This window comes from Trachemys scripta, chromosome 7 (genome assembly GCF_013100865.1).
Source record: "Trachemys scripta elegans isolate TJP31775 chromosome 7, CAS_Tse_1.0, whole genome shotgun sequence".
Classification (NCBI taxonomy): Eukaryota; Metazoa; Chordata; order Testudines; family Emydidae; genus Trachemys; species Trachemys scripta.
Genome location: NC_048304.1, coordinates 25,941,190 through 25,964,918, shown reverse-complemented (window position 1 = coordinate 25,964,918; position 23,729 = coordinate 25,941,190). Strand labels below are relative to the sequence as shown.

The following is a 23,729-nucleotide window of genomic DNA, read 5'->3' as shown; positions in this document are numbered from 1 at the left end:
AGCTCTTCTTCAGGTCTGGGAAAGACACTCTCAGTTTCACAGTTAAATGTGCTAACTCAGGGGTGGCCAAACTGTGGCTCGTGAGCCACATGTGGCTCTTTTACCATTAAAGTGCAGCTCATGGAGCCCCCCCCCCACACCCCCATTCTTCACCTACCAGACTGGGTGGGGGGATGCTCAGGACCTTTGCCTTGCAGCAGGGTGGAGCGGTAGGGGCTTCTGCCCAGTGGGGAGGGGTCTTGGGGCTTCAGCCCTGCGGGGCGCACCTGCCAGGGCTCAGGGCTTCAGCAGGAGCAGCGCTGAAGCCCTAACCTCTGGCTCTTGAACTTCTGAAGATTGTCGTATGTGGCTCGGAGGGCCAGAAAGTTTGGCCACCCCTGTGCTAACTACTTATGCTAAACAATCTCACCAGTTCTTTACAAGACAAAATTTTCTTATTAATATACACCACTTACATATTCAATATAAATGCCAATAGCTTGTTTGTAAATTATTTTAGGGGCTTGATACTATTTTTAATTTGCATAGTACTGTAACCATCTAACAACAGTTTCTTAGTAATAAAAGTTAAATATAAATACACACTTTTTATTCCAATTATTAATTGGGATGTTGCATTTTAAAGAAAATATACTACTTGCATACAATTATTGAATTGATACTATGCTGTATTTCAGTATTGGAAAAGACATTATTATTTTTTGCAATCCCCAAAACATCCAAATAAAAAGATTGTCACCCTAATGTTTGAACTTCTCTGATTCTAAAAAGCATTTCATATTATCAACCCTGTTTTTTATTTTGCATTCCACAAGTAGAGGCAAAATAATGTTTTCTATATAAATACCAAATTGTCTACAGAAATATTAAAGTGTGACAAAGACATATAAAATTAATGAATCTATTATAAATTATGCCCACAATCCTGCATTAATTTTTCTGTATCAGATGTATGCATTGGAATAGTATACCTTAATTTAAATTAGCCAAAAAGATCAAATTAGTGCTTGACCAAAAATAATAATTAAATGAAACAGCAGAAATGTACATGCAAGAAAATACTTTCTAAGATCCTTCACATTTTTTCTGGTTCAATAATAATTAAATAATCTGTTCTCCTCTTAAATTTTAAAATTGCTTTAAATTTAAGTTATTTTTGAAACTAATTCCTGGGACTGAGCTAAGCAATTTAGAGCTGATCTTTGCTTTGGTTTTGATCTTCCATTGCTTCTGCTCAGTATTTACAGAATCAGGTCCTCAATATTCAGAAGCAGCTTGAAGAACTAGAAACAATCAAATAAATTGTAATACCTTATTACAGAAAAATAACAATAATGTAACTGTTTTCTAACCATTATTTATTAGCACAGGGCATGATTGCATAATCTAAATGGTGTTTACATCTACACACAAAAGTAAACAAGGCCCAAATTCTGTTAATATTATTCAGACAAGTAGTCCCTCTAAATTCATTTTGAATATTCTCATGAACAAGATGAGCAGGATTTGGGCCCCTTTTATATTTTTCCACTTTGCTACCAAAAAGCCTACAAGTGTGAAACAGATTTGTCTGTTTGTTCTGTGCATTTTTAAAATGTAGCTTCAGTGATAAGAGTGAGTGCCCCAGAGTTGATAGTACTCTATGGACTAACAAAGATTTATCATTCTACTGGAAAAAGAACAGGCAGTATGAAGGAACTAAGGTTTACTTAAAAATTGATTGTTAAATGCCAGAAAGGTTTAAAATGAAGATTGGAGTTCAATAAGACTGTATTTTGCCATCCACCGTATATAAAGTCATTTATTTCATATTTGGAAACACAAATTTGGCTCAATTTCTGTTAATGGCAATCATGTAGTCTAAAGAACAAGTTTTTAGATCAGTCTGAAAAACATATTATTCTCACATTGTCAAAAAATAAACACAAAGGGAAAAATAACTAAAGAAAATATGCATTGAGGATAAGATGTAACTACCTGCTACATGAATTTAATATAAAAGATTTTCCATTCAGTGGTTTTGAACCACTGAGAGATGGTACTTGTAAAAAAGAAGTATGCAAAAAGTAAAAATTGATAAGATTTGGGATACTATATGCAAAAAGGTTAATGGTCAACAAATAGCAATCACTGTAGCAGTGTGATTAAAACTGAAATAATGAAGGGAATGGTCTACATAGAGCAAGAGAAAAGGTAACCAAGGAGTCAGCAATAAATAAAAGGTGTGCACTATAAGAGTGCAGATAATATGCATGAAAGTATGTTGTCTACCTATGAAACCATCATGTCGATGACCCAAACTAATATAAGGAGTGCAAAGTGTACAAGAGTGCAAACTATTTGATCACCACAGTATGTTGGATGAGAAAGTGGGTATATAATTAGGTTTTATGTTCTCTATGAACAAATCATGACTGATTTCCAAATGTAATTACATGATTTTCAAGAAGTAAATATGGTAGATTCTATGGGATCTATTCTCCCATTCAGGGCCAGCTCCAGGGTTTTGGCCGCCCCAAGCAGCCAAACAAAAAAAAAAAAACAAAAAAACTGTGATCGCGATCTGCAGCAGCAATTCAGTGGGAGGTCCTTCGCTCCGAGCAGGAGTGAGGGACAGTCCGCCGAATTGCCGCCGAACAGTTGGATATGCGGCCCCTCTCCGAAGTGGCCGCCCCAAGCACCTGCTGGTGCCTGGAGTCGGCCCTGCTCCCATTAATACACATGAAATTTCCACTACATCAGTAGAAATAGCATCAACAACAGACCCAACGGATGAAATCCTGGCCCACTGAAGTTAATGATAAAACCCCCATTGACTTCAGTGGGACCAGTGTCACTCCAAGTGTATAATACCATATTTTTATAGAACCCTATAAAATCAAGTTCTCTCACACCTTCTGATTGGAATTACATGGTAATTATATTTAGAATTACTATGTAATCTGTAGGTCATAAATTGCTATGTTATCACAATCCAGTTACATCATTATTTCTGCCCTGTGATGCTCACAGCATATTTTTAGTGTTAGTTTGTACCAGCCTGAAAATCTTCTACAGATAAGAATGTGTTTTTGTTCTTCCTCAAACTGAAAAATAAATACAATATAGACAAAAGGAAATTTCTTAAGAAACTATATTAAAGAAGACATCAAAGAATAATCCCAAACAAACGAAAGCATTATTACATTTTCTTGTTTAAACTAATAGGACAACATTGTCATTTGTTTTCATCATTCTATATTTTCAGCCTTTTCTTGGTCAAAATACATTTTTTAAATGTATAAATACTGAACATGCACATTCTTCTATTGAAAAACTGATCTTTTGCCTTCTGAACTAATGTGATCATACTGCAACTTTACAAAAATATGCTGAACAGACATTTACTAGGTATTATTACTGATATTATCAGGTGAGATATCATAAATACATCACCATATATTATTTTGAATTTGAAGGATCCAGTAAAGTATTCCATGAGCATAGCATTAAAATAAAATAAAATAAAACAAAACAAAACAAAAAACTATCTTTTGCATGCTTTTAAAAAAAATATAATAGAGAAGTTGAGGACCTGAAGGCAATGACATTTGAACTTCGGAGGATGTTATGTTAATCCAATTCCCAGTTAATACATATCATATTAAAAAAAATGGCCTTGAAGTCCACAAAGCTCATTTATTTTGACATAACTAAAACAGGTGATCATCAAAAAATTTTTTGCAAAGCTCCATAGAGGAAGAACACAACACAGTGTCAGGTCAATGGATCCTCATGCTTTTATATGTTACAGCGGGCACTTTCAGAAAGGACTTACTGGATTGTACATCTGATTGAACAACTGTTCAGCTTGCTACATTGCAAAGTTGGGAAGGAGTGAAGCATAGACAGGAAAAGAAGGAAAGATCCAGGAAAACAGCATTAGCTCAACAAATCCAGTGCATTTGCACAGAAGAACTTGTCATAAAAAAGAAGAAATTTAAGTTTCTAAACATTCCTTGGTGAAAGCGAGAGGCACTGGGGAAACATAAATGTTGACTTTGGCTTCTAAAAAAGAATAGCTGGAGTAAAAAAGTTAAGGTTTGTGTTACTTTCCCTCTCTCAAGTTAAATAACCCATGAAATAAAGAAAGGTGTCCACTTTTGATGATACATTAAGTGCTAGTCTCAAGCAATGAATCACTAGAAGCGCTTTTAGCCAAGACTGCAATTTATCACAAAAGTTTCAAAGACAGTAATAATAAAAGATTAATTAAACTTTATCATTAAATTTATGGTTTTTCTTTTGTATTAACACAAGCCTGAATTTTTGATCCAATATAACTTTTGAACAGTACAGCTTGGCAAACAGTAGTTTAGCAACAGCAAGTATGTCAGTAAGCATGGAAATATAAAATCCATGATAAACAGCAAAAGGAGGAAATTCTAAAGTGGATAATAAGATTCAGGAAAGCAACATAAAAAATAATTAACTACCTATGAGGTAATTCCTGCTGTTCCATCATAATTAGCAAAGGAAAATAAGTAAAAAAATGCCTGTAGAGTTTTGGCACAAAAGTGTTGGGAGCTCTTCACTAATTTTGTTCCCATCAATTCCAAATCATAATCCTCGTAACAAAAGGCTTAACAAGCATGCTCATGGTTTTAAACAATTTTGGTGTACAGTAAAATACAGTATGAACACAGGAGCAATTATTCTTTTTGAATGCTCTCCTATTTATTGGTTTTTAAATGCATATGCTATTTCAATTAATAATGGGGCTACAGTTTAGTTTGTTGTAATCAAATATTTCAAGAGTCTGCCTAAGGATTTTTGTTTTACTTTTGAATATATTCTTTCAGAATCTGCATATTTTCTCCCCCAGAAATGCAGGTATTGTACAGTGTCAAGTATATAATACTCAGAAATAGTTATAGTCAAGCCTGGGGAAAATCTCTTGAAGAAACATATATAAAAAGGAGGAATTGAAAAAATAATTGAAAAAGAAGAGGAACAAAATTCCAAGGCAAAACTGTTCCTCATCACAAGTTTGGTTAGGCCTTGTATCCCATAAACACTTCTTCTGGGCATAGTGTTTAGGACTATGACTTCTCAGAACTATTCACTGTTGCAAATATGTGCTGGATTAAATCGATATTTAGGAATAAAAATGGATACAACTAAAGAATCATAGTTAATGCTGGGCAAGTTAACTAACAGTACCACCACTCTGATTTATTTATTTTTTAAGAATGATAAATGATATGCAAGTTGTTAATATTTTTTAAAAAGAATGGATACATATTTGAAGTTACTTTTCAAATTATGTCCAATGAAATTACACATCTCTCACCTCTGCAGTGTTGAGTGTTCATTGATACAGTGAGCATCCATATGGGACATGCAGATTTGTATACTGTGTATAAGAATGAAGAAATGTATATGCTCCCTCCCATCTCCATTCAACAAAATTCTAAAATCCTCCCAAAACTGATTTCTGTTTCAGTTAGTTTGTTAAGGGATAAAATCAGTGACTGAAGGTAGATTTCAATTTCTGGAGAGCAAGTTACAAAAATATCACAGGATATTTTTAGGTTTAGCTGAAATTAAAGCTTTTACTAAAGTAAATATAAATTAAAAATTACTGTTTGCAGTCCATTGTCATTAACAGTCAGTTTTTCTATTCTCCTAAACACATCCAACAATGTTGAATCTGCATATTATTGTGGAAATACCAAGTCTCCTACAAATCTTGGGCCAGTTCCCATTGGGAATTCATGTTGTATTTATGGTATAATCAAACTATTATGTTTTCAACTTTCATTTGGTAACCCTTTGTATTTTATTCATGAGGAACATACTTCCTTTTTATTTAAAAGGAGGCCCAGACACTTACAGACTTTTATAACTGCTTATTTTTCCATTACTAAATGATGTGTTGATATATACATTCATAGATGTTCACTTAGAATTTCAACTATTTCAAGCAGATTTCCATTTTTTTTAAGATGACAGGTGCTTTAGCATTCGAAAGATCTATTTATTACAAAAATTCTCCCAAAAATAAGGCCACTGGAAAAATAGTTTGAATATGTGAATTCATTTGAACGAATACCGCTAAAAGCAACAAAATTAAATGTAAAAGTTAACCATAGAGGTAATAATATTTAAATTATAAGTATCTTACCATGCTCATCACCTGATCTGAACTATAATGCAAATAAAGATTCTTCACACCTTCAGTAAATAATATTTATATTTCTTTTAATAAAATAAAAGTGACCTATGCCTACATGCATTATTTAGGTATTTTAATTCTGGTGCAAATGGCATTGATAATTTCTTGTAAATATTTGAGAGGTTAAGATTTTGTTAAAAGCTCTTTGCATGCAAGTTTATTTGAAACAATGCCCTCCTCTCATCCAAATAAGAAAGGCCACAATGGGTCAGACCAAATGTCCATATAGCACAGTGTCCTGTCCTCCAACAGTGGCCAATGCCAGGTGTTTCAGAGGAATGAACAGAACAGGTAATCATCAAGTGATCCATCCCATTACCCATTCCCAGCTTCTGGCAGATATAGACTAGGGACACCATTCCTGCCCATTCTAGCTAATAGCTATTAATGGACCTATCCTCCAGGAATTTATCTAGTTCTTTTTTGAACCATGTTATGGTCTTGGCCTTCACAACATCCTCTGGCAAAGAATTCCACAGGTAGACTGTGCATTCTGTGAAGAAATACTTCCTTTTTTTTTTTTAAGCTTCCTGTCAATTAATTTCATTTGGTGACCACTATATGGTCACCCCAACAACTGTATATATCGTGTGTTTTATACATGTAAAATTTATATTAGATCATAATATTTTGAGTGTGCTCTGCTAAAGTATACATTACAGCACATATACCTACTCTAGAAGTACATAATAAAATCAAAATGATAGGTAAAAATATAAGATTCAAATTCTGAAACCCTTGCTCACCCTTGAGTAATACCTTACTACACAGGTAGTCCAACTGAAATCAATGAGGCTAACTATTCAACATGAGGAAGGGCATCATAATCTGGACCTAAAAATGTCAATATTCAAGCTAAAATAATTAACCTCTTCTAGAGCACATAAGCATATAAATCTATGTCTGAAGTATTTTGGGGGTTTAAAGTTTTATCTACACTTCTCACTGGCTTATTTAACAGTTGCAGAAGGAAAATATGATGCTTAAACCCCTTGAGTATATCATGAGTTTGGTGTTCAAACAATGAATGCAGACACTACCAAATGACAAAGCAAAAAGTCAAAGAAACACATGAAAAAAAATGTGTCAACAAAATTTGGAGATCGGTTAGTATTGTAATGAAGTAATCTACATAAAATTATTGGATAAGTATTGTACTTCTAAAACATTTTTCTTTAAATGTTTGCTTCTGCTTCTTGGTGGATATAAATAATGCCAACTGTGATATATTCAACACTATTTTCTTTAACTACCTAAAATTTTTATTAATTAAATAAATACATAAAATTAAGGAGAATTTCAGTATAAAACCTAGACATTTTTGACTAGAAAGAGTAATTTAGATTTGTAGATATAATAATGGCTGGTTTCTATAACTTCCCCCCTTCCCCCAGTATTTTCACCAGTTTTTCCAAATACCCCTTAGACAGGAAACTTAAGACAATTTTTCAGGCTCACAGACAGCTTTTATACATGCTTCTTAAGAAAAAGTCAACATTGTTTGATGCTAGGATCAGCAGACAGCAGAAGACTGCCAGATTTTAAAATGGACCTCTTGCTTCATTGCCAGTTATATGCTAGAAAAGTGAAGAGTTTAGTCCATTTTACAATAAGAATTTTCTTAGAAGGCACTTACCTTTTTCAGCTGTGCTTCCAACTTACTACATTCTTCTTTCTTTTGTTCTATGGCTATTTCTAAAGATTTTAATTTGGAGTCTCTTTTCAGCCCTGTTGATGCCAATGATGATGCATGTTCTTTGAGGTCAATTAAATTAGACTGAAAAATTATCCAAAAAAAGAAGAAAGAGATGGTGTTAGAAATTGCATTGATCCTAGCCACTAAGATTGTAAATTATCGTACCAGCTATATTTTCGGTCAAAAACTTTGTACATGTGTGTAGACATGGGAATGGGTATTTACAGCATAATAAAATATTATTAGGTAATTTTTAGAAGGTTATTAGGGAATTTTTAGAAGGTTAACAAAAAGTAGAATGTCTATGAAAAGATTACTTGTTCTTGAATATACCATGTTCCCTCTGCTGGAAAGACAGAGGGTAATTTCCTTTGGGAAATGGATGATTCATTTGTATTTTAAATGTAATCCTTGAGAATTAGAAAATAGTCGATTCTATATTTTACACTGATCAGTGTTCTCCTTTATATTTAGTTTACTATCAGATTTTACTTTTGCCAGTTATCCTATGATAGAAGGGTGGAGGTAGCTGCACACAACAGTATTCTACATATTCATCTGTACTTATAATACTATTATCAACTTCTATTGTTTATTTTGTCTATTTTACTTATAATAGCCTATAGAAGCTTTAAAATAAATTAGAATCATAGAGGTTAAGCCCCAGAAGGGACCACTGGATCATCTATTCTGACCTCCTGTATATCACAGGCCACTAACCCCTGCCCAGCACCCACACAGTAGACTCAAACACTGAAATTAGACCAAAGTATTACAGCTCTCAGTAGACAGGCACAGAATCGGAGGAACTGGGATTCACCAAGACCTGAGACCCTGCCCTCTCCCAATAGCAGGGAATTGATTAAGTAAGATAAATACAGATCATCCTGCAAGTGAGCCACAACCCATGGAATTCTCACCATTATTTCTTTTAGCCCCTGCAAAAATGGCAGCAGGCTTTTATTAAAAATATCCTCCTCATCATCATGCTGGTGGTAGATTTAAAAAAAAACCCACCAAAGACAGACTTGAATAGAAAAAAAATATTTCCCATTAATTCATCACAACTTTAATTATTTATAAATTCTCACTCAATAGCTTTACTTTAAAGGGTACTCAGACCCTACAGGAGAAGTATGCAAGAGAAGAAAAACCAAAAAGAAGTATCTTGACATGAATAGGATTTAATCTTATCACATAGTTCATAAGAATCTAATGACGTGAACACAGAGAAGTGGTATGCAATGGCACAACAAAACTTTAGTAAAGAATCAACCAGACCAGGGAATCACCAAGTAAAACCTCTTATCAATAATCAGTCTGGCTGAATCAAATACTGGTGGACCTTACTCTCAGAAGGTCTTGCTCCCGCTAAGCCCATTAGTTCAAATAAAAACTGAAAATAGGACCAGCAGTAGAATACTAAAGCCTTGTCAAACATGTGTAAAGGAAAGGAAAGAAATATACACAAAGAAGAAATAAAAGAAAGAAATATTTCATGGAAAGTAATCAAGAGTTTGACAGTGGGGATTGCTCAAAAATATACTGCTTTAGGAGTTAGTTTCTAAAAATAGTTGAAAACCAATAGCTTAAACCAGGTATCTCAAACTTCATTGCACCGCAACCCTCATCTCTCATCTGACAACAAAAATTACCACACGACCCCAGGAAGGGGGACCGAAGCCTGAGCCCCGCTGCCCCAGGAGGGTGGGCCAAAGCCAAAGCCCGAGCCCCACTGCCCTGGAGCTGGCCCGAAACCGAAGCTTGAGGGCTTCAGCCCTGGGTGGGACGGCTGTCAGCTGAGCCCTGCCACCCAGGCCTAAAGCCCTTCAGCTTCAGCCCCAACCCCAGCAAGACTAACACCAGCCCTGGCGACCCCATTAAAACAGGGTCATGACCCACTTTGGGGTCCCGACCCACAGTTTGAGAACTGCTGGCTTAAGCAATTTGACGGTGTCTGTAATTAACTTGTTTATATCAGTGAAACTTGTTAGGAAGATCAAAACAATAAAGATTTTAAATTTTACTGGAATGGCTGACCTCCTTCTCTGTTAGTTCAGCTTGTAAAGCATTAACTTTCTCCTTCAAGTCTTTGTTTTCCTTTTTAAAGGATTCTATTTCTTCCAGTCTCTCTCGGTCATCCCGTTCCCTCTGCTCCTTCAAGCGCTCTATTATTCTCTCCTAACAATAAGAAAGAGTAATAAAAATGTAAAGCTTAGTACAGCAATTCAGAAAAAAAAAGCTCTCTTTGCATTAAGTTGCACTGGTGAAATTGATCTTTGGAAGCACATATATCACCTTAATTCTCGAGATAAGGGAAATAAGAGGTCGCTCCATCCAACACTTACTGAAGACAATAGAAATACTTCCACTGGCTTCAGTGGGCATTGGATCAGCCCTAAATGCTGAATTATGGTACCATCCTAGACAAAGTTCAACAAAATTTGATATTAATGTAAAATACATAGACGTTTAATAATATTTAGAGAACACTACATATTTGGACAATGCACCTGCTTTGTTGTTAATCCATAAATTATGAATGAATGTTCAAAATGACAAAGCCACGTTTTCTACTATACTCAGTTTGAATTTTCTTATTACAGTCTAGCTTCCCAGCAAGTTCTATGCAGGTTGCAATAGAGTCTTCATGAAAGTTCTAAAGTTTAGTTAACAATTGTGTGATAATTTAGAATGCAAGCAACAATCTGCCAGTTATCGGTAATGCTATATTCACAGGTATGACATTTTGGAAAACACTGAATGAGACAGAGAAAAAGGTATCTTCATTTTGATTGCAAAACCCAAAAGAACATTTTCTATCCTAATAGCAACGATTACACACATGCTTAAAGTTGATCATATTCTTTAATGGTGTGCTGAATTTGGCTCTAAGCAGGAAAAGGAAAATGATAGTTTTTCTTCATGGCTTTGAAGGGATTACCTCTAGAACATTTTTTCAGTTCTGGGCTCATCAACAGCAACACTGACAAATTAGAAGGTAGTCACTGCAGATTAACATGATTTGTGAGCTAAAGAATTGATTTAAAAATATGTAAAAACACAAGTATATAGTGTATAGTTTAGCTAAGTAATGACTAAATTGGGGAACATTGCCATCTACAAATATTTGAAATGTGTAAACAAATCAATAGGAGAAAATATTTAGTGTGAGATGAAATTAAATTAAAAATAGGATAATTTAAGCAGAATGTCAGGAAAAACCTTTTGACCAGAGAAATTTATGGAAACTATGGAATAAGTCTCCCAAGGAATGTGATGGAAGCCATATCACTCAGGAAAGTTAAACCTGGACTAGACAAAACAGTGTCGTAGTATGAAATACTATTACACTGGCAGGAAAATGGATGAGATGGCATAATTCATCTTTTCCCCTCTGATTCCTTTGGTGTGCCATTGTAGTGCTGTTGATAGTTTCTTTTTAGTTCTTTTTATACTTATGCATGAAATCTATATTATAAAAGCAGCACTCTTAAAATACTGCTGCATACCAGCATATGACCATGGTTAGTGGAAGTCTAATATTGTCAGAATAACATACATTCTCTTTCTCTCATGTTAATTTGCTCTATGCATAGCTTGTTATACTGCAATACATGTAATGTTTTATTTTTGCTAGCTTTAATATGATTTATTCTCAGTTGAATTTTTTATTACATCTCAAAATGTCAATGAAATATTGAAACAAAGACAGCACCACCTCAGTGGCTTCTCATCAGCTTATTTTATTTGTAAAAGGTTTAGCTACCGTGTAAGGGGAGGAAAGCATTCATTCATTCACAGAACTTATACTGAAATTTATTATTAAGAATATCTAGTTATTTAACTGTCCTCTCTAGACATTCAGTATAATCCTTCTCAGAGGCTTAGAGGCCCTTCAAAACCGTTCCCTTTCCATCCCCCGCAGGTACAACAGAAATCTGTAAAAGGAATAACCTCAACCTTTAAGACACAAAGGATGAGAATAAAGTGCAGAGTGTGAGCCTAACAAGTCCAGCTCCCACCCTTGCAGCAGCCCTTCCTTCCTCCTCTCCCTCTTCCTCTTTACTCTCCTTCCTCCAATGAAGACATTCCCCTTCCTTAGCCCACTCAGTGAAACATCAAAAAAGCCCCTTTTCTCCAAAGAGGCAGAGCCTTGCATTCCCCACAGCCTTGCATTCTGTACCTCAGCCATTAGTTGCTTTTCCTCACTTTAGTCACATATCTGACATGTGTTCCTTCCCCACCACTGTCTTCAGTGGCCATTGTGTACTGCCTGCCTGTTTGCTTCCCAGCATGAGAGAAGGTGTTGGAACTCAATGATGGGACAAGTGGAGCATGAGTAGTGTTTCCAGCAGACAGGGAGGGCTTTTCCAACTCTTGCCTGTCTTTTCAGTTTCCATGGCTCCAACCTTACGTAAGCACAAAACCCCTTGATGTTAACAAAAGATTTAGGTATCAATAGAGGAGGTTTGGGAACAAACTGATAAATTAAACAGCAGCAAGTCACCAGGACCAGATGGTATTAACCCAAGAGATCTGAAGGAACTCAAATGTGAAATGGCGGAACTACTAACCAGACAAATGGAGGAGAGCTAATGTGATGCCAATTTTTTTAAAAAAAGAGATCCAGACATGATGTTGGCAATAACAGGACAGTAAGCCTAACTTCAGTGCCAGGCAAACTGGTTGAAACTATAGTAAAGAACAGAATTATCAGATACATAGATGAATACAATTTGTTGGGGAAGAGACAACACGCTTTTGTAAAGGAAATTATGCCTCACCAATCTATTAGAATTCTTTGAGGGGGTCAACAAACCTATGGACAAGGGTAATCCGATGAATATAGTGTACTTGGACTTTCAGAAAGCCTTTGATAAGGTCCTTCACCAAAGGCACTTAAGCAAAGTAAGCAGTCATGGGATGAGAGGAAAGGGTCTCTTATGGATCAGTAACTGGTTAAAAGACAGGAAAACAAAGGTAGGAAAAATGGGCACTTTTCAGAATGGAGAGAGGTAAAGAGCAGCATCCCTCAGAGATCTGTATTGGAACAGGTGCTGTTGAACATATTCATAAATGATCTGGAAAAATGGGTAAACAGTGAGGTGGCAACATTTTCAGATGATACAAAATTACTCAAGATAGTTAAGTCCAAAGCAGACCATGAAGAGTTAGAAAGGGATCTCACTAAACTGGGTGACTGGGCAACAAAACAGCAGATGAAATTCAAAGTTGATAAATGCAAAGTAATGCATATTGGAAAACACAGTCCCAACTATATATACCCAAAATAATGGGGGTCTGAATTAGCTGTTACCACTCAAGAGAGAGATTGTGGAGTCACTGTGTATAGCAGGAGTTGGCAACCTTTCAGAAGTGGTATGCTGAGTCTTCATTTATACACTCTAATTTAAGGCTTCGCATGCCGGTAATACATTTTAACACTTTTTAGAAGGTCTCTCTATAAGTCTATGTAACCCCCAAGGAGATTACATAGATTCCTGGAGCTCTGTCTGCTGGCAGCTCCAGGAGGAGGAGCCCAGGCAAACTCAGAGTCTGCCCAGCAACCAATAGGGAGTGAGATGCCCCTCCCAGGGAGTTCAGGAGAGGGGAGAAGCCATTTTGGAGACGCTGGAGCCAGCTAGGGCGAGGGCAGGACTGGTTGTGTGGGGAGCTGGTGAGTCCCAGGCCTACATGCAGGATTCCCCCTGAGAACAGGCCTCTAGGGACCTGACAGCCGATCCCTCAGCTGGGTTTTCTTTCCCCAGGGATGAGTCCCAATTGGTAGCGTTTGCTGAGAAATTTCCCCAGCCAGGCTGGGCTCACCTCCAGCTCCCTAGGTGAGACTAGTCACCACATGGTCAGCTGTGGTCTGGCTGCTAGTCCAGGGAAGCTGCCTGCTGAGTGTGTGACTGGAGGCTGGGCTAGGAGGCTACAGTTTGGATGTTAGGGTAGTTGTATAACCTACACCTTGAGCCCTGCACCCCTTTGTGGTGAGGGGAAATCCTGGGACCGACACAGCCTGATTCCTGCTGGAGGAGGGTCCCTGACAGCAGACAGCAGCCCCTCTGCAGTGACTGAAGAGTCCAGTGTCATCTTCAGACCTGAAGATCAATTCATGGAGTTCGTGAGTGCACCATCTTTTAGTTAGTTAGTCAGGGAATTTGTTTTGGGGACCCCCTACTCCCTGAACTGTGTCCTCAAGCCAGGGAGTAAGGGTTTGAGGATTTTAAAACCTGCTGCTTATTATACCTGTGGAGGGATTCACCACCTCCTCCCACTTGTGGGTCCTTTGGACTGTACTGAACCCAGTCAGCCACACTGCTAAACCACTGCAGAGAATTTTATAGGTCATCAAGGGCCCCAGCAAAGTACGCGTACCAACAGGACACTAATTTTACACTTGTTACATCAAGTCATGGGTATTTTCAGTGTGGGCACCGGTGACCCTAAAATAGTATTTCACCCTGTTACGTTGTATTTGTTGCCTGTTTAATATAATTATTGTGTTGAATATATTTTTATATGTTGTGTTATTTCTTGGAAGTCTCCAACTATCTGGCAAGTAAGTGGGGATTACTCTGTAGTTAGAATTTTCCGCCCAAGCTGCCCTGGTGACCCTGCCAGGAAGGAGCAAGGGGGGTGGAGGCACCACCAAATAATTTCATAGAAAAAAAAAAAAAAAGATTTACCCTGCTGAGTGGATGGCGGGATCCAAAAGAACCCAGACCTGTCCATCAAAGCCTGTAAGCGGATTGCCATTAAAGGAGGTAAGCAGGTGGAGAAGGGCGCTACATCTATAATATATAACCAAACTACTGTTATATGTAAAGTAAACAAGATTTTCAAAATGTTTCAGAAGCTTTATTTAAAATTAAATTAAAATGCAGATCTCATCAGTTTAGTGTGATCCTCGCCCTTGCTTTTCCTTGCTGAGTTTTCCAATGTCTGGCACGTATTTGGATACTTTAAGCTGCACACAGGCTTCTGAGTGATCAGTTGTTAACTGGCTCCGAGAAGGACAGAGGACAGATATCATGTGTGAATATACCTGTTCACACAGGTATGTGGATCCAAATGCTGAAAGCATTGCAAACGCAATTTTCTTCAAACAGTTAAATTTCACTGGCAGGGACGTCCAGCAGGTCAGAATGGAGGCCCCAGGATCTCTCTCGGTAGCTTCAAGTGCGCTCCGCAATCCACAAACTTTGATGTCCACAATTCTGAGCTTTTTAACTGAATGAGTTGCATTTTGAAATCTTCGACACCCATCCACTGAAATACAGACAAATCCAAGTCGCTTTCGTTGAACTTTTCAAGTTTAATTAGAAAAGAAAGCATTGGGCCAAATCGCTGGAAATCTTGAAATCTGTCAGAAAATTCTGATTCCAGTTCTTGCATGCACTTTCCAATCTCATCAACACTGACAGTGCAATGTGTCGATAGTTCTTTTATGTGTTGGAAGTAGCACAGAGTAGAAGTTTGAATATCCCTGGAAAAAACTGCTAGTTTCAAAACAAATGTTTTCCAGGCTTCATAAAGATCCAGAACTGTTTGCCCTGCACCCTGGAAACAGAGGTTGAGTTTGTTTAGGTGAGCAGCGATATCAGTTAGAAACGTGAGCTTACACAGCTATGTGTCATCATCCAGTTCAGGGTACTTTTGTTCTTTTTCCGACAAAAAGGCCTTGATTGCCTCAAAACAGATTACAAAGCGCACCAAACCTTGCCACGACTTAGCCACCGAATGCTGCTGTGAAGTGGGATGTCATTATAAGCACTGTCCATCTCTTTTAGAGGTGCTTCAAATTGTCTGTGAGTCAAAGCAGATCGAGCAACAAGGAAATTCACAATTCACACCACTGTATTCATCACATTATTAAGCTCTGAATTAGAAATTTTTGCACACAGGTTTTCTTGATGGATGATACAGTGAAATTTAACTGTCGAATGGCCAATTTGATCTTCAAGTAACTTTACAAATCCCTTCTGTTTTCCGACCATGGCAGGAGCACAGTCTGTCACACAAAATATTTTTCTGATGTCAACTCCTCATTCTTCAAAATGGTTTACAAAACTTTCCAGTATATCTTTCCCCTTTGTTGTGCCATGCAGGGGTTTTAGGCAACAAAGTTCCTCTTGGATTTCATCGGAAGCACAATATCTTGCAACAATTGGCAAACATGGAACATCATTTATATCCACGCTCTCATCAACTGCAACACTGAACACTGCTGTGTCTTTCAATGCAGTCATCTGCTTTTCCTTAATGTTTTCTGCCATTTCCCTTATGCGTCTCTCAACTGTTCTGGCAGAGATGGGGAGTTCTTTTATTCTAGTTATGATTGTATCTTTATTTGGAAAATCATTGAACAAAATCTCCAAACTGCTGAGAAAAACTTCTTTTATATATTCCCCATCTGTAAACAGCTTTCTGTTTTTTGCAATGCACTGTGCAATCTTGTAACTTCCTTCTGTAGCTTGATTTTTACTTACACTTAAGCTTTTAAAAACACTGCTTTGCTTCTCATAGGCTGCTATTGCCTTTTTGATTGATTCAGTCTTGTCTGCTTTGTCAAGAAAGGTTTTCTCGTGCTTCGTTTCAAAATGTCATTGAATACTTGATGTGCGACAAACAACACTTTCATAACAGAAAACACAAATAGCACGGTCCTTCTTTTCAATAAATCCAAATGCGTCTGTCCAAGCAGGCTGAAATGATCGGACATCTAGCTTCACTTTCTTAGGAGCTGCCATTTTGTCAAGTGTTCCCTTCAACTCTCAGTGGGGAAAAAAAATGGCGATAGAAGGCAGGCACAAGGTCAAACACAGTGATGTCTGAGATAAGCAATTTTAAGATGGGGTTGCTGAGCTGCACCCCCTCTTGCCTGGTGTGCAACCCTCACTGTCCCAGGCTTGGGACAGTGGGCCATAGCGGGGAGGCTGCAGAGGACTGATCCAAGGTCAGGAGCAGAGTCCAGTGTGGCCTGCTGGGACTCCAGGCTGGAAAGCAGGCTGAGCAAGGCTGGAGATCCAGACCTGGCTGCAGGAGGTCAGCGGCTGGAACCCAAGATTTTGACATAGGTAAATAATCAGCACTAAGTTTGATGTTCTTGTAATAAGAATATTGATATAGAACAGATATTTGCTACTGCACTTCTCAAGAGCATTTTTTTAAAAGAACCTGAAATTCAGAGTCCTACTCTCATTTTACATCCTGCATTTGCTTGTCAGAGAAAATCACCTTTATTCCCTTGGATAAACATACATCTATATTATAGAGTTAACACTACTATGAGAACCTTTGGCTGAAGACAATGTTGAACAATTACATAGTTCTCTTTCTAACATAAACAGGCTACAGAGTGATGACATTCCTGTATGTACTTAGATGTGTTCCATCTTGCATACAGCAAAAAGAAATTGTCAAAGGCCGACTAGCAAAACCCTTTCCAAGACATTACAATTTTTACAGTGGTAGGCTGCCCAGCTCTGTACACCATATTCAAAAGAGAGTGAAATCCTGGCTTCATACAGTCAATAACAAAACTCCCACTAACTTCAGTGCGGTCAGGATTTCATCCAGAGTCTCACAATTTCCTTTAGCCATTTCAATAGGACTTTGCGTAGGCAGAGAGGTTCGCCCATGTGGATGAAGCTGCAGGAACACGGCCTTAAATAGAAACATCACTTTTGAGCAGTATGACAGAACTGTTCTAAGTTTACTTTTTAATGTGTCACACATTGTGAGCTACACAAGACATGGATAATGTATGTTATTAAGAGCCCAGACTCACTCCTAATAATAAATAAATTCCCAGACTGTTATGGGGAATCATAGATTCTATGATATTTAAACTGTAAATTCAAAGATTATCCTCCTGCACTGAATGTAGTTTAAGAAATGTTAAAGTATGTACATTGCTGTATGAATAATTACGTTAGGGTGTTTTTGTTTTGTTTTTCATACCAACGCCACCTTGAAGATTTAGTTACTTAAAGTAATATTCCCTATATAATAAACTATATTAAATATACATAATAGTCACTCTGGCATTTTATTAATGGTTAAATAGTATAAAATTATTCTCAGTCAATCACAAAAGAAGGCTAATTTAACTGTCAGCTGCAGGGGGCTAGATGTCAAAAACGTGTTAAAAGGGCCTAATATACCATGTTTTACTTGATTAACAGCTAACTTGAAGAAATCCCAACAATGTGTTCTTGTTTTAGTCTTATTTGCACTGGCAAGCTTTCCTTGTGCTCTAATCTAGTACCTCACAGGTCTAATCTACTTGCACTTTATCACAGAAGCAGGAACTGAATTGTAGCAGCATGCTGCTTTATTATCAGACATACTCAATTGCTTATCTACTGTGTGGGGCTACAGCAGTTGTATGGCAAGACCAACATCATAAATATCTGCTTCATGAAAGCAACCTCTTGAGCTGCTGGGCCAGTTCTAAAGCTAAGATATTTTAAAAGTTTAATGTTAACATCAAGGAAGTCGATAGTGTTTTTACCTATTCTTATTTTTTTTTTTAATTATCTGTGCAGGAATAAAATTATTTTTGGCTTAATACGAAGTGCACCTTTAGTCTTTTTTAAAGAGCTTTCATTGCCTAGAAGAAACTTCCAGTTTAGAGAATGATTAAAAAATGCCCACAAACTGTAAATATATCAATTAATTATTCCTGCACAATCCTAACTAATTACTTTCTTAGAGTCTTGCACATTATTGCAAGTTATTTGACAGCAGAAACCGAATCAATCCTAATTGTATTCAACACCAGAAAAGCTGTAAACATTTGGTATTTTGGATAAAGGACTGTTGTCCTAAAAAGCACATTTTAAAGACTGGTACAATATCGTAGTACTTGAAAACCATAGTCTAATGATTATATAGCTCATGATGAAGATTGTGTTTCCCATATGCAAAACTTGGCATTGTTCACAACAGTTTTACTTTTGTGTGTATGCATCCCATCAAATTTAATTCCACTAATCTTTTAAAGGCAGAATACTCCAGCAAAAAGGATCTATAAAGAGTTTCTATCTACCTCGGTTTATCAAGATAATCATTTGGAAATGTACTAAAGGCTGAAAGATGTATATTAGGATCCTGGAAATATTTTCTAGATTAAATGAATACATGCTACAGGTATATTGTAAAATTGTTTGTTCTATGGTAGGTACATAATGATTTTAGGATTCCATCAGTCTCTGTTTTTCATTTAGTTGGACACAGTGACAAAGCCACCTTGCCATTAAATGTAAAAGAAAAGCCAAAATGGAATACTCATACTCTTGCAAATTCTACTTCTAGGATTTTTGGTAAAATACTAGTGGCGATGTTTTCTAATTCAAAATCTAATTATTTATCTGCAATTCTCAATGCACTACAATTGGTGCAAATAAATTATAAAATTTTCAAACAATAAGCACACAAAGTTTGCATGTGCAAATCTAATACAAGTGAAAGCGGGCCTAGAATCATACACACAAAACGAAAAGCCAGTTTTAGGCCCCTTTTTATGGTAAAACATTTTAGAGGAGAAAAACAGTTAAACCATCTGATTGTGGGGCATCAAGTTGGATTTTGTTGTTGTTATTTGGTTTGCTAATTTTTATGTTTTAATATTCTCTGGATAAAAGCCTTCTGAGGGGTGTTTTCAAATCAAGTGTGTACCTTTTTCTAAAAGATATGATCTAGTTCACCAATGCCTATTGGACTTAAGTCATATGACCTGTGTTATGCAGGATGTCAGACTAGATGACCACAATGGTCCCTTCTGGCCTTAAAATCTATGAATCTCTGAATAAAGCCTTGTCCACACCAACAAAAGTAAACTGACTTTGAATTCAGTTCAACAACATGCTTAAGTCTTTTGCTGACTGAATTTTCAAAACATGGTTTCCACATTCAGTATTAATGCTCCGAGAACTGTTTTAGCACATATAATAGTAGTGAATTAGTGACCTAAACTTCAGGTCTAATTTTCAAAAGTGTGTGAATTAGAAACATAAGTCTCAATAGGACTTACCTTTAAAAATCAGGCCCTAAGTGACATAGCCTATTTAGGTGCCTAAACTTGCAGAGACTCCTAGTGGGATTTTCAAAAGTGCCTAGATACATAATTCCCATTTATTTCAATGGGAGTTTTGAACTGTGTTAAGTAGACCTAGGTTAAACCACATTCAGTGAATAAACCATATTTTACATAGTATAGACAGGGCTCAAAAAGTCTACCTGCAATTTATCTTGTGGAGATCAAGTGCTGACTCCTGCTCATTAAGACCATAGTTTGCATAGCTGTGAGAATTTATAGAAACCTTTAGCACTACATAACAGTAAATCAGGGATTAAATTTCTGCTGGGAAAATCATAACTTTTCCTTGTGTGTATAATTTTTTTTTTAATGTGTGGGATGATCTTACCTGTGTTAGTCATAAGTGTTTAAGAGGGAGCCTTTTGGGGGGAAGCATGGAAGACGGGGGAGGTTTACAAATACTTTTTTAAAATGAACCTACAAATAATCACTTTAGGGAAGTGACAAATTCACTTTTATGGCGATTGTCTAAATGGCAAAACTGTTGAGCTGATGTCTTCTGTGGAGAACTGTAAGAACTGTTCTGAACAGCAAGAGGCATCATGATCATGTACTTCCTTCCATAGCATTGGATAGTGCAGAGAGGGATGTCTCACAGATAGTTGCAGAAACAACAGGAAACCTAAAAATGATGTAAGTCCTTTATTAGATGGTGTGGTGATTTGGGGGAGTTGTCTGTATTAATTCTGTGTGAAATTATGAATTCCCTGTATGTCTACCAGACTGCAAAGTCCATTTGGAATGTAGGGGCTAGTTGTCTTCTCTGTTGTCTCTTAGTCTCCATGTTGGACTGAAATTCCAAGGCTTAGTGACACAGTGCTGACAAGAAAGCATTGATAACTCAGGGTGGTCCTCTATTCAAATACAAACACCCAAGACTATATGCTGGCTCCCATCCAAAAGAGCTGATTTGTCAGGGTAGACAATGAAGCCACATGATAGGAGTTTGGGATCACCTGATGAGGCTGATCTGGGAGTCATCTAACCGAGGCACTGGAACATTATAAAATGGACAGAAGCTGATCTATTCAGGATCTTCACCATCTTCAGCTACTCAAGAAGAGAGAAACTGCTGCAGGGGCCTGATGATGCAAGGGAGAACCCTGCCTACCTGAATTCAGATGGTCCCCCAGGGAAAGCATGAGTCAAAGGGAAGAGCATTGCATTCAGCAGGTTTGATGTTTTTATATGATCTTTACTCACTGTGTTTAATCTCTTAGCGAAGAGCAATGGTGGTTTGGGGTCTTGTGCAAAGTGTCTGTGTGCACATTGCACCTATCGTATGACCCACTGAAGAGGCTGTTGTTCATCCTTTGAGTTGATGACCATGACATCACTGATTGGTCTGGTTTTTGTGAACATATGAGGCTGATCAGGCCAATTTGAGCTTTGAATTGTCTGTGGCACACTGAACAAGAGATGCCACTATGGCTTACTTCATTAATGGTGCACATGCTACTGTTGCGAGATTTACACTGCTGGCACTTCTGCCATGCCTCAGCAATTCTTCTCTGTTCATAGACTGTAGCTCAAATATGGATGAGGCTTCACCAGGTAGATTTATCATGAGCAAGATCTTCCCAAAAACTCTCAGTCAATGTTGAAATGCCCCAAAGATAACTTGAGGACGACCTTGAAACATTTCTTCTGGCCTCCCTAAGAGCAATTTCCCTCCTTTAGCTTGCCATAAAAGATCTTCTTTGGCAGTCACTTATCTGACATTCTGGTGACATGACATGCCCATCTTATCTGTATTTTCATCAGAATATGGATACTTGGAATGCCTGCCTATCTCAGACCCTCAGTATCTAGAACCTTGTGTTGCCATCTTATCCTCATTAGTTTCCTTAGACAGACCATGTGAAAGTGATTCAGCTCTATCACGTGATGTCTGTACACTATCCAGGTTTCATAGGCATACATCAGAGTTGGCTTTGAAGACCTTCAGCTTTGTTGATTAATGCCTCTACACTCCCACACATTTGAACGTAGTCTGCCAAAGACCACATTTGCTTTGGCAGTCTGGCATTGGTTTAATCAATGATGAGAACTGCATATGAAAGTGTACTGCCAAGGCAGGTGAACTTGTCCACTGCATACAGGGTTTGGCCATTCACTGTGATAGTAGGCCCTACATGAGGCTTTCCTGGTGCAGGCTGGTATATCACTTCTGTCTTCTTGATGTCAATTGTGAGACCAAAGTTGTCTCAAGCTGAAGAGAAATAGTCCATACTTCGCTGCATATCAGACTCAGATTTGAAATTCAGGGAACAGTCATCAGCAAACAGATGATTGTAAACAGTCACTTCCTGTATCATCATCTTCACCTGCAGTCTCTTCAAATTGAAGAGCTTGCCAGCAGTCCAGTATCTGATACCAATCCTGGAGTCACAGTCACAAAAGGCATATGTAAGCATGGCAGAGAACATCATGCTGAAGAGGGTTGGTGCCAATACACAGCTCTGCTTGACTCCATTGGTGACTGGGAATGCTTCAGATGACTCATCGTCATCCACAACACGAGCGAACATGCCATCATGGAATTGCCGAACCACTGTGATGAATTTCTCCAGGCAACTGAATTCTCCCATGATCTTCCAAAGCCTTCCTAACTGTATCAAATGCTTTTGTCAGGTCAATGAAAGTCATATACAGGTTGCAGTCCTCTCCTTGGACCATTACCTTGTTGTGATGGAGAGTCTTGTTTGTCCCAATGACCCTCAGAACTATGCCGGCTGGAGACTTGTGCTCCTGGTAGGGCCACTCTTCGCAAACTGAAGAGGTAAACTGTAAGGCTCACACTTTTGGGTGGAGTTCTGGGAGAGGGGGAGTTTAAGGTATGGGGAGAATTTGAGGGATCAACACTAGTTCTAGTTCTAGAGGCTGGGCAGAGGATTGTATAGTTGTAGCTCTCAGGAGGGGAGATAGATCTGAACCCCAAGAGTTTGCCCAGAGGCTCTGAGACAGCAGCAATGCCTGGACTCCACTCAGACTCTGTGGTCTTAAAACACCCAGGGATTCAGCAGTTGGATCCTCTCACAGCAGTTTGGCAAGTGGTACACTAAACTGGAACTGTGATAGCTGGAGATCATAAAATTACCTATAATGATGCAGAAAAAGCAGAAATGTTCAACAAAACACTAATGTTCTGTATTTAAAAGAAGCTGGATGATGTATTCATATCACTAAGTGATGATGGAATATTTTCTATTCCAACAGTAACTAAGGAAGATAACCAGATTCTACTAAAATTAAAAACAAAAAACAAAAACCCAACTGGCCTGGATAATTTGCACGCAACAGTTTTAAAAGTTGTGCAAGGAGCTTTTTTGGAGCATTTATGTTTATTTTTAATAAATCTTGGAAAAGTGGGAAAGGTCAAAAGAACTGAAATAAAGCCAATATTGTGGCAATATTTTAAAGGGTAACAGAATGACATAGATAATTATAGGCCAGTTAGCTTGACATCAGTTCCAGACAAAATAACATAACGGCTGATATGAGACTTAACGAATAAAAGGTTAATGATCTAATTAATGCCAATCAATGTGTCTCCCAGGAAAACAGGTTTTATTGGATTAACTCACAATCATTTTTTGTCAAGACTGTAAGTTTGGTAGATAAAGGTAACTGTTGATGTAATACTTTCAGAATTCTGTCAAGCACTTGACTTAGTACTTCCTGACATTCTGATTAAAAGTTAG

The 23,729-nt window shown here is 37.5% G+C and overlaps 1 protein-coding gene across 6 annotated transcripts in view; it reads right to left on the bottom strand.

Annotated features, from left to right (window-relative positions):
- The window catches only part of ERC2 (ELKS/RAB6-interacting/CAST family member 2), an 840,163-nt gene that overhangs the window by 446,623 nt on the left and 369,811 nt on the right, over positions 1 to 23,729 (bottom strand). For 4 of the 6 annotated variants that reach the window (XR_004646570.1, XR_004646571.1, XR_004646572.1 and 1 more), the window contains exons 9-11: positions 9,954 to 10,094; positions 7,854 to 7,994; positions 3,818 to 3,853 (exon numbers count right to left, since the gene is read on the bottom strand). Coding sequence is in view for 1 of the 6 variants with exons in the window: in XM_034777024.1 (XP_034632915.1) it covers positions 3,818 to 3,853; positions 7,854 to 7,994; positions 9,954 to 10,094 (318 nt within the window). In the remaining 5 variants the exon portion in view is untranslated. The remainder of the gene's footprint in view (positions 1 to 3,817; positions 3,854 to 7,853; positions 7,995 to 9,953; positions 10,095 to 23,729) is intronic. The other 2 variants (XR_004646573.1, XR_004646574.1) reach the window with 1 other exon arrangement.